The sequence below is a fragment of the Impatiens glandulifera genome, chromosome 1, assembly GCF_907164915.1.
Source record: "Impatiens glandulifera chromosome 1, dImpGla2.1, whole genome shotgun sequence".
NCBI lineage: Eukaryota > Viridiplantae > Streptophyta > Magnoliopsida > Ericales > Balsaminaceae > Impatiens > Impatiens glandulifera.
This window is the reverse complement of record NC_061862.1, coordinates 59416847-59429340: the sequence shown is the minus strand read 5'-3', so window position 1 is coordinate 59429340 and position 12494 is coordinate 59416847. Positions and strand designations below refer to the sequence as shown.

Below are 12494 nucleotides of genomic sequence, written 5' to 3'. Positions count from 1 at the left end.
AGTGTTACTCGGTACTGAAGTTAAATTAACCTCAGAGAAAAACTAAAGTAAGAATGACACCTTTCTTTGCACGCCACGCGTGATATTTTGTACAGTCCCTCTTCATGTGTGTGGATTGCCGACAAAAGAAACAACTAAATTCCTCATTTTCTTTAGTTTGTTGTTTCTTTTGTACGGGACCACCACCAGCTTCTTTAGGGTTCTTCCTTTTATTTCTTTGATCCCTGAAGTTATTTTTCAAAGCCAGATAAGCACTTTCAGTCCGATCTTGCTTTAATCTCTCTTCCTCTTGCACACAATATGAAATGAGCTCATTAAGAGTCCATTTCTCCTTCTGACAGTTATAACTTACCTTAAACTGGTTAAATTGTGCAAAAAGAGAGATCAAAACTAAATGCACGAGCAATTCATCAGAAAGTTCTAACTTTAGTGCTTTTAGTTTTGAAGCAATGTGAGACATTTCCATAATGTACTCCTTTATATTTCATTTTCCTTTATATTTTATTGAGGTTAAGCTCGCTAGAAGCGTGCTAGTTTCAGCCTTATCGTTTTTTGCAAAATGTTTCTCAATTTCCTCAATGAATTCCTTAACATTAGTAACTTCAGAGATATCACCCCTAAATGTTTCTGGAATTCCTCGCTTGATGATCATTAAACACATGTGATTTAATCTATCCCACTTTTCAAGGTCCCGTTTTTCATCAAGTGTACCCTCATTTGTAATAGTGGGACGATCAATCCAAAGCGCAAGGTCTAGATCCATACAACCGAGGATAATCAGAACATTTTCTTTCCAGTCCTTAAAGTTGTTTCCATTCAGTATAACATTGGCAGATGTTGAAGAAGCGGAAGCATTAACTGAAATCATAAACACATATTTTATCCAAATATAATTAGTATTTATATTAAGATTTGTCCATCAAAAAATAAATAAATTATCTGGCACAACGTTAAAAGTTAGTCTTTTAACATAAATCTTAACTTGTAAATGATAATTTAGTGTTATGATCAAATATTGACAATAAATCATGTCAAACAATAAATCTATCTTTGGACCGAAATATTGTTCACAAAAATATCAAATAATTGTCACATATTTATCATTACATGTATATATTTAATCCGGCCCGACAATATTGATCTTCCTTTGGGCCGATACAATATCCGCATGAATTAAAAGTATACTATCATTTAAAATTCTTAACAAATTAATCTTCACAAGAGAGAATACTTTGGTAACATGTTGTTTCAATTAATTTTTAATAATAATAAACTCCTTCAATCTTAATATAATCTTAATTCTTTAATTTCTAATAACCTTTTGGTGTGGTTTAACTTTATATCATCAAAATAATTAAAAGTTCTTTAATGATATGTTATATTTTTAATAATTAATATAAAATATACGAGTAAAAAAAATAACTGTCACTTACATATTTAATGTAAATATAAAATATATTTAATATTATATATATATATATATCAGTTGTAAAAATAAATTTGAAATTGTTTATCCGAGACTTTTCAGATTCCATATATATATATATATATATATATATATATATATATATATATATATATATATATATATAAACAATAAATATATAATAACATAATAATAATAATACTTAGTCTTATTTACTTTATTTTATTAATAGCAAAGGAAGTAAACTAGGAACTCAAAAGTCGCTGTAAAGAAATCGTGATTTCTTCATAATCTTAATATTAATAATTTCTTCATAACAGAATCTTAAGATCAACAAATCAATAATTTATTCCTAACATAATCTTAAGATCAACGGATCAACGATTTCTTTATATCACAATCTTAGTATTAACAGATCAAAAATGTATTCATATCATAATCTTAACATCAACAGATCAACATAGAGACTTGACTCTAATACCATTTGTTAGATATATTTATTCTTATATTGTTTTAGTCCGGATTATCTAATAGTTTTCTTTAGTCATTATCTATAATCTTTAACATTATATTAGTGTTTAACTAGACAAAATAAGATTAATGATTATCTATATTAATAAGTCGATATGATAAATTAAGCGGAAGTGTACCAGATGTCATTGCCCAAAGATTTTGAGTTACCACAGGTTGGATTTTTCAATTCTATAGATCGTCTCTCTTGTTTCTCTCTAACGATGGAGGTTATGAGAAATGAAACTGACGTCTATGAATCGGGGACCACAACCCTATTTATATTATTATTTATTTATTATTTAATTCATCATAAATATTGAATAAATATCCGGTTTCTACACATAATAAACTGTACCATACTAATAATCAAACATGACTTAGCCCAATAACCAAAATACTTTAGTGGATCACTTTATCAATTGGGTTCTGAATAAACAATAGATCAAACACATTATTTATATATATTAGTCCAATAAATCTAACACAAGAGGCTCTTCGTTTTCATATTTTCAACATACACTTCTATGACAGCTCCTCCCACTTCCTACAGAGTGATAGAGATGATCCAGTTGAGGTTATTCGTGAAGCCCTCTCCGAGGCCCTTGTCTTTTACTATCCTTTAGCCGGTCGCTTAAGGGAGGGGCAAGGGTGCAAGCTTATCGTGGATTACACCGGAGAAGTAGGAATCATGTTTATAGAGGCCGATGCTGACGCCACCCTCATGTAGTTGGGCCTCCCCCTTCAACCTTCGTTTCCTAATTACTTGGAAGACCTTCTTCTTCACGATAATATTGTTCCAAGTTTAGACGGTATAGTTGGATGCCCATTGCTTTTAATTCAGGTCACGTGTTTCATGTGCGGTGACTTCGTCGTGGCATGCCGCATCAATCACACCATGTGCAACGCCATAGGACTGGTTCAATTCCTAACCGCTGTTGGGGAACTTGCATGAGGGAAAGAACTTTTTGTACCGCCCGTATGGGAGAGAAAACTGTTGACCGCTAGAGATCCACCCCGCATGACTTGCACTCATCCTGAGTACGATTATAAGTTGGTCGACGACGGAGGACGACCCCCACTTGAGGATATTTTAGTTGATCGTTCTTTCTTTTTGGGGGCCGAGGAAGTGGAGGCATTGAGACAATTACTCGTCTTTCCACTAGACTAGTTCAGTGGATATACCTCATTCGACTTGATAACGGCCTGCATCTGGCGATGTCGCACCATCGCTCTCGGGTTCGAACCAGACGAGGATATGCGGGTTATTTGTGCGGTTAATGCCCGCAACAAGTATAAACCGCCACTCCCAACTGGTTACTACGACAACGCTTTTGCGTGTCCGGTTGCTTTGAGCACGACGGGTATGCTATGCAAAAAGCCATTGGGTTACGCATTGTCTTACGGGCAAGAGAATGTGACAGATGAGTATATGAGGTCGATGGCTGACCTCATTGTCTTACGGGCAAGAGCCTTGGGTAAACTTTTTAAAACTTTATATATATAACTTTTTTATATTTTATGTTTAAACAATTAATGGGAGGTCAATTAAAGGCTTGGGATTTTCTTTTTTTAGTTTCTTTGAGAAAAAATTAAAGTGGCGATTCTAAAGTCAATTAAATCGATACATCCATGAGTGAATCAATTTAAAACATGCACACGGGCCAATTCAAAAGGCCTATGCTAAAGGGAAATTTGATCAAATGTCCCTAATAATAGCCTTAAATAAGTAAAGTGTCACCCCATAATTTAAATAGCGTTGGAGACCCTATTTTTTTAATGACAGTTATACCCTTTGCGTCACGCAACTCCAGTTGCGTGACGCACCCGAAACCCTATAAAATCTTTTTTTTTCATTTTTGATTCATTTTTTCTCTCATCTTGGTCTTCTCCGATGTAAACCCTAATGGCGGAGAAGACTTTCTCTTCTTTTCATCGGCGAAGAACACAAGTGCGGGCTAAAGCCTTTATCTCGGCTTTTATATCAGTTGTACGAGCCTCGGCGAAGAACTACGAAGCCTCAAAGGCGAACCACGACGCGAAGATAAAATTTCCACCATTTTTGTTTATAGATGAATGTTTATTTTGTTTATAGATCAATATTAATTCGCCTTGATTCGTTTATGTTTATATTTCGTTTATACACGGCCTTAATTCGTTGATTCGACTTGATTCGTTGAATGCAGGCATTGATGGCTCTAATGTTGGTTGCGTCTCACATCACGTAGTTGCGTCACACAGTTACGGTTGCGTCAATTAGAAAAGGTAAAAAAAGGTTGAAGTCAGTCTTCAATGAAGAAATTAATGGAGTTTTTCAATAATGGGTTTCCCATTCTTTTCTTTAGAAACCTCAAAGCCCTTTGAGACAAAGCCTCTTCTTTCTCTTTCTTTTTTTGAATCGGGTAAAGATTGGAAATGGGAATTGATGGTGAACGATCTTTGTTTGAAACCCCAACTTGGGTTGTTGCAACGGTCGTCTCAGTCATGGTTACCATGGGTTTTCTATTATATGGTTCTCTGAAACGACTTGGAAAGGTAAATTAAAACACTCTTTTTACTTGTCTCGATGTTGTTGTTCTTATTCTGATTGTTACTTATGATAGTTGTTAGATAGGACTAAGAGGAAAGCCTTTTATCTGCTTTGGAGAAGATCAAGGAAGGTATATTATATATAAGATCAGCTCTAGAAACCTTTTTTCCATTATTGATATCCAATTTCAATTAGTTGAGGAATTTCTGGGCTTTTGGGCTTTTATCATTGCTGATGGGTCACTGGACAATCTTTGTTGCCAAGATTTGTGTTAAATCGTCTTCCTTGAGCAGTCGATCCTACCCATGTTTAGCAAGAATTGAGAATATCTCTATCAAACATATAACGGTTGAAACCCATAATCTTTTCAATAACCATTCGCGTTCTCAACAACATGTTAATCATATGCACACCAACATTTGCCCAGAGGTTTTGTTTCTATATATATATATATTCTTAATTTGTTCATTCAAAGCATTCATTAATGTATATGTATTATTCTCAGGGGCACGAATCCTTCGCATCTTATGAGAGCCTCGAGCAACTACACAGATTCTTATTCGTTCTTGGAATCACACATATCTTGAATAGCTTTTTCACAATCGCCCTTGCCATGATAAAAGGTTGTGATCACTATCTATTTGTATTTCTCTATAATTTGTGAGAGTATTTTACTGGTTCCTTGCAGATATATGGGTGGAGAAAATGGGAAAATCAAGCAAAGCAACAGTAGATGTCTATTCCTCAAGCAGCAACAGAACGAACAAGATGAAAGTTCAACGAATACTTCTTCTGTCCAATCAATTAGTAAAATGAGACGCCAATCCACTTTTATATTTCACCAAACTTCTCATCCTTGCAGTCAGCATAGAGCCCTCGTTTGGCTGGTAATAACTAATAATTCACTTAATGAATTTGTTTCATTGATCTTGGTCTTAACCCAATTTCAACCATGAGCCAACAGATATGAACAAAAAATGATTGGAATTATTAACACCTTTTGTTTTTATGTGTCTTTTTTAACTCTTACCTTTTGATTGTTGAGTATAATAGAATGAAAAAGGAGTTGTCAATAGTTCTCTAAATGTATGAGTTGATGTGGAAGGACTTCTTTAGGTAAGTAACAAGTAACTTAACATTGTCATTATTAGAAAAAATTATCTCTATGCTAAATGAAGTAACAAATTATGCTCTAATTTGGATCATTATCTAGAAAATGGTTTGTATAGCAAATGAAGCATTAAAACATGCAGTATAAGGTTTAGAAAATATCTTATACCAAATGGGAAAAGGGAGGATAAGCTAATGATGTTGATGTGTTTGTTTGAACAGATTCATAACAAAGAAGTATAATTGTGCAAAACAAGTGAGTGGTGCACCAGTTGTGACTGCATGCACTGCAACAGCTTGAAGACTCGGAAAATAACAAATTTCCCTCCATGGAAGAAGAGCAAGCTTGGTTGTTTTGTAGTTGGTGCAAAAACAATTAAAAGGAACATTTTATTCATTGTGAACATTTTGGTGCTCAAGAAGAGCCTTGCTGGTTTGTTAATGAATAAGCAGCCTTTAGAGATTTTGTTATTAAAAGAATTTGTTACCATCCTTTTCTTTGTAAACCAGTCACATAGTTAAATATTTCATTTCATATCCTTTTCAAACTCTTAATTTGAGAAACTTTAATTGTGAATCAAACTTATTAAGCAATGCACATAATAACTTATCTTAAAATACCCCTGTTATAAGGGAATGTTTTATTATCAATAAAAATTGGTTTTACATAACAAATTCCTAAACTTTAATAACAGATATGCATCCAATGTGATGCGTCGAAGTACCATAACAGATATGCATTCAACAAAAGTCAAGAAGAAAATGAGAAATGAGAAGTTGAGCCCTCCAACATTTTCTATCCTCAGATCTTTCCCTGAACAATAGAAATTAGAGAAGTTCAACCCACAATAACATTCAACAAAAATATAATTAAACATACAGAAACCAAAAGTAGAGGTATGACCATTCGCGAGACGCATTCGCGAGACGCATTCACGAGATGCATTCGTGAGATGCCCCTGCATTTGCGAGACGCATTCGCGTGACGTACCCACATTCGCGAGACGCATCTGCGTGACGCACCCAGATTCCGCCGCAACGGTGGCATTTATCCAATCAATCCCTAAACCTTAAACCTAACAAACAATGCGTTCAAAGAAATAAATAAATAACAAGTGGAATATAAAGGAAGCATACCAATAGTAGCGGACATCCTTCCTTCGCTGAGATTCTGACGTCTTCGTCGGGGGTCGTCTTGTTTTTAGAGAGAAGGAGGAGAAGGGGACGTGAAGAGAGAGAACAGGGAAGAAAAAAAATGAAAAGAAATGGGAAGAACTGGAAATTTTTTAATTATATAGCAAGGGTATTGTGGACTTTTCACAATACACCCAGTTGCGTCACGCAACTGGAGGTTGCGTGACGTAATAGGGGCATTTTCGTCAGGAAAAAAAGGGTCAACAGCGCTATTTAAATTATGGGCTGACACTTTACTCATTTAAGGTCATTATTATGGTCATTTCGTCAAATTCCCCTGCTAAAGAACTCTATTTTTTTGTTCATTATCCCTTTTCAATTTTTATTGGATGCAAAGGAATGTAAGCCAAGAGTTCTTCATATATTGTCTTAATCCACGAAAAAATGTTTTCTTTTAAAAAACAGTGCACGGGTCGAACATACCATAAAAATTTATCGTCTCCTACCGCGAGAGCACGTGAGGAAGGTAAGACATTGAGTCAATAATTTCGAATCGCATGAACCGCCCTTAAAGACAGGATAATTTTTAAGGAAAACATAAAGAGACGAGAAAAAAAACGTGTACAAAGTCATTCAAAGTTGTATACATTGATATCATAAAAAAAATATTAAGTGCTAATTTGATACATTTAAAATTTGTGGTATCTTTATCATTTATACAATATGAAATTGAAAATATATATATATATATATATATATATATATATATATATATATATTAGAATATAAAAATTAATTTTAAATTAATAATATATATATATATATTTGTTTTTCATATGATATATTTATTGCATAAAATTATTTGTATGGTTTAGAAATACGATTTGTGTATAGTTTATTTTTTTTATAGGATTGCGTGTTATTTTGTATTTTATAATTTATTTTAATAATTAAATTATTACAATTAAAAATTGTAATATAAAGAAGAGATTGACCATAAAGTTTAAGGATGAAGATCTACCTTTTAAAAGTGGAGACCAATGAAGATGAGATCTTTGATTAATTTTGTGTTCATAATAATAGGTCCACAAATTTATCATATTATAAATGTTTTATTTTAAACTTTTGTATTTTTTATTTATTGTATTTATTCAATTATAAATAAAATAATTAAAACTCAAAGTTCCTACAGAAAATTAGAACATTGCATTTATGTGTCATAACCCATAAGTTTAACGAGTTTCGCAAAATTGAGGGTATCCTTACCCTAGGCTCATGAGATGAATCTATACGGTGATTCATAAATCTTAATACATTTGTACCCAACAAGAGACCAAAAGACAATGTTTTGAATATTGAGACATTAGACAACATACAACGAACTTTCTCCACCAATCTAAGAGAATATGTGGAAGTACACTATGATGATCTAGAGAAACGTGTAGTTTATGAACCCATTGAGATGACCCAAGAATTTCGCTCCATTCTGTTGTGGTGTTTTTTTTACTGTGAAGTGTCAAACTATGCCACATTCTTGGCATAACTTCTGGAATGGATCATTCTTGTATTCTCCACCGTTATTAGCTTAGAGAATTTTGATCTTTTTTCTTGTCTCGTTTTCAACTTGAGTTTTTCATTTAAGAAAAATCTCAAACACTTCATATTTGTTCTTCATAGTAAACATCCATACTATTATAGAAAAATTATCAACAAAAGTAACAAAATAATATTTAACTCCAAGAGATGGGGTCTTGATAGGTCCTTAGACATCTGAGTGCATATAATCCAAAATACCCTTGGTGTTATGGATAGTAGTGTCAAATTTTACTCGCCTTTATTTTTCTAAAACACAATGTTTAAAAAAATCTAATTTACAAACTTTTGTACATTTCAACAATCTTTACTTAACAAGAGTTTTCATAGATTTCTCGCTATCATGTCCCAATCGCATATGCCATAAATTTGTTGACTCTGATTCCTTACTACTGTCGAAAATTGATATAGTTGCTGCTATCTCATTAACTGTACTACCTTGATAGTAATACAAATGATTACTTTTCATGATATTTTTTAACATCACTAACGGTCCAGAGATTACCTTAAGAATTCCATTTTCCATTCTCACATATAGGCATTTTGACTCCAAAGCCCCTAAAGAAATAAGATTTTTTTTCATATTCGGTATGTACCGAACATCTCTGATAAATTTGGTGGATCCATCATCATTTCTCATTTTGAACATATCCATTTTATTTTACATGTATTAGAATCTCTCATGTAAACAATTCCACCATCTCTAGTTCTTTAAAGTCAAAGAACCACTCTCGAACTAGTACCATATGATAAGTACAGGTTGAGTCCAATATTCACGCGTCAGGATGTGATATTGTGTTTGGTACCATATGATAAGTGCAGGCTAGTACCATATGATAAGTGCAGACAAAGAAAATTCGGAATCTACATCACATTTGTTTTATGCAATATTTGCATTTTCAGAACCTTTCTCTTTCTTTTTCAACTTTGGGCAGTTATTCTTTCAATGTCATTTCTCATGACAAAAAACACATTCATCTTTGACAACTCTACTTTTGGATCTTCCTCTTCTCCCTTTTGATTTTCTTTGTTGACGACCGTTGACCACCAATGTTTCATTTGTTGTGGCTATTTTGTTTTTTCTTTTGTCCTGATTTCTCAATTCGTGACTATATAAAATAGAACTTATAGCATAAAGAGATACATTTTTCCCATAAAGTAACATTGTTTTTAAATGTTCAAATTCATCAGGAAGGGACGATAACAACATCAATGTCAAATCTTCATCTTCAAATTTCACATAAATATTTAAAAGATTTGTTACTATTTGATTAATCTTAGTGATGTGTTCATTCATGGTGGTACCTGACTGGTAATCAAATCAGAACAAACGTTTTTTTATTAGGAGCTTATTCTGACCACTCTTCTTCAAAAAATTGTCATTCAATGCTTGTCATAGTTTATGTGTAGAAGTTTCGTCCTTCACGACATATTTCTGCTCTTTAAAAAGACACTGTCGAATTATTCCACACGCCAATCGATTCATGATACTACATTCTTTTTTCTTGTATACCATTTAACTTTCTGACCTTAATAACAACATCTAGACTCTGCTGGAAAAGACAATATAGAACATCACATTGCCACATGCCGAAATGCACAGTTACATCAAATATTTGTACCGCAAACTTTAAATTTAACATTAGAGTCCTCGTCCAAGATGACAAAGTAGTTGATGTTCATTTTAAAGACTCGACTACCATGCCAAGGATGAACCTTCGGCTCTGATATCACTTGTAGTTCGGAGTTTGGCCAAATAAAAGAAGAGAAAAACAAAAGAACACACTAAGAATTTGATAGACTAAGAAATTTTCCAACTCCCATCACCTTCCGATGTGGGATTCTAATTGTGAGGAGAGTTTCTTTTATATATTAAGAGACTATTTAATCATACACATTCTAGCTCTAACGGATATAATTATTTAAATTAGATCCTAATTTAAATTATGAAAAATTAAATCTTAATGCGAAAATGTACCTTAATACATAATTCTTTTATTTCTTTATAATAGAAATGATATTTAATCTTTTATTTCTTTAAAACTTCTTTACATTGAATTGTTCTTTAATTTTCTTGTCCTTAAACTTTCCTTACATGGGTCTCTCTGATGATAGGAACACAAAGAGAAAATGATCGTACCTCAAATAGAGGTCATTAGGTCCATTACTATTACAAAATAACTAACATTATGTCAGTTATTATGATTTGGTCATTTCTAATTTAGTTTTTCATAAAATTAGAAATGTCATTTATATATCCTCACTTTATATTCATGATAAATACACTTATAAATCATAAACTTAATTTCAAATTAAGTCACATTAGTTTGTTTTATATAAAATATGACATTTACACGAGTATTTATTATACTTAGTGACCCATAAATTCTAACACTAGCTCCTTATAATAGAGATAGAAATCGGTTCAAGCATTCATAAGGAAGAAATATTTTTATTTTATTTTAAGAAATTTCATCAACTCTCATCCTTTTCTGATATGGGATTCTAATTGTGAGAATAGTTTCTTTCGATGTGAGTAATTGTGCCAAAAAAACATATCTCCCTTGGTGCAAAAAGGCACTGCCCTCTTTGTTTGTTTTTTATTATCTAAAATGTTAAATGGTGGTGATTTTGAGGATATGAGTATTTTTTAATAAAATAATTTAAAATGTATTAAAATGTGATAATAAAATAAATTTTATTTTTTAAAATATAAAATATTTTAATATTTTTTTTATTAATGAATTAAGTAATACAATTAATTAGAGATGAAATAAATTTTTAAAAATTTCAACCAAATTTACATCAATATATATATATATAGATATATTATTTAAGAGAAGTGAACTTGAGTTTTCTGACGTGTTTGTTCAACATGTAGTTTTTTTTAATAATTTATATTTAAAAAAAATGATTAGTAGTATTTTTTGGGAAAATATAGTTTTTTTATAAAAATATTTAAAGAATTAATATATAATGATAAAATATTTTATTTTAAAAATAAATAAATAATATTTTAATATCTTGATTAATGAATTGAGTGGTGTGATGGATAAAAATGAAAATTAAATAATATTTGATTAAATTAAAATTATTTAAAAAATTCAACCAAACAATGAAATATTTTATTTTATTTATAACATATAATATTTATTTATTTATTATTATTAATTAATTTATATATATTCAATAATATTTATTAATAAAGTAAAAATTTTACGATATAATCACTAGTAGAAAAAAAGCCTTCTGTAACGACTTTTAGTAACGGCTCTATAGTGCCCTTACTGACATTTTTTATTAGTAACGGTTATATAACACCATTACTAATGTCTAAGTATCAGTAACGGTCTTATAAAATCGTTACTGATATCTAATATTAGTAACGGCTAAATGGTAGAGTCGTTACTGATAACAGACTTTTCTAATTAAATTTTGAAATAAAAGTATTAGTAACGGTTATCCATAATGCCCTTACTGATACTCCATTAAAACTTATATTTTCTTACAAAGAGTATCAGTAATGGTTATCCCTAATACCCTTACTGATACTCGTATCAGTAACGGTTATCCTTAATGCCCTTACTTATACTCCATTAAAACTTATATTTTCTTACAAAAAGTATCAATAACGGTTATGCCTAATGCCCTTACTGATACTCCATTAAAACTTATATTTTCTTACAAAGAGTATATGTAACGGTTATCCCTAATACCCTTACTGATACTCGTATCAGTAACAGTTATCCATAATGCCCTTACTGATACTCCATTAAAACTTATATTTTCTTACATAGAGTATCAGTAACGGTTATCCCTAATGCCCTTACTGATACTCCATTAAAACTTTTATTTTCTTACAAAGAGTATCAGTAGCGGTTTTTAGTATAACCGTTACTGATACTCTACTAAAACCCAAAAATCTGCAGTCTTCTTTCTTTTTTTCTTCATCTTTCTTCTCTCTTCTCCATGCTCCGTCTTCTTTCTTTTTTTCATTTCTTTCTTTCACAGGGCTTTCTTCCTCGCCGTCTTTTCAAGAGCTTCCTCTTTCAGTTAGAGTTTCGTCTTTCACCGATTTATTCCGATCTGATCTTCATCACCGAGAGTATAAGCTTACAACTGCAGGCCAATGCTAGGAAATTACGGATTTCAAAGTTGCAAAGAGATTCTCGGGCAAAGAACAGAAATTAC

General features: G+C 31.7%; 1 protein-coding gene across 1 annotated transcript; it reads right to left on the bottom strand.

The window, feature by feature from the left end:
* Positions 1–484: 484 nt before the first annotated feature.
* On the bottom strand, positions 485–868 carry LOC124929169. The gene has a single exon (XM_047469463.1). The coding sequence runs from the start codon at positions 866–868 to the stop codon at positions 485–487; it is 384 nt and encodes a 127-aa protein (XP_047325419.1).
* Between the last annotated feature and the right edge of the window lie 11626 nt (positions 869–12494).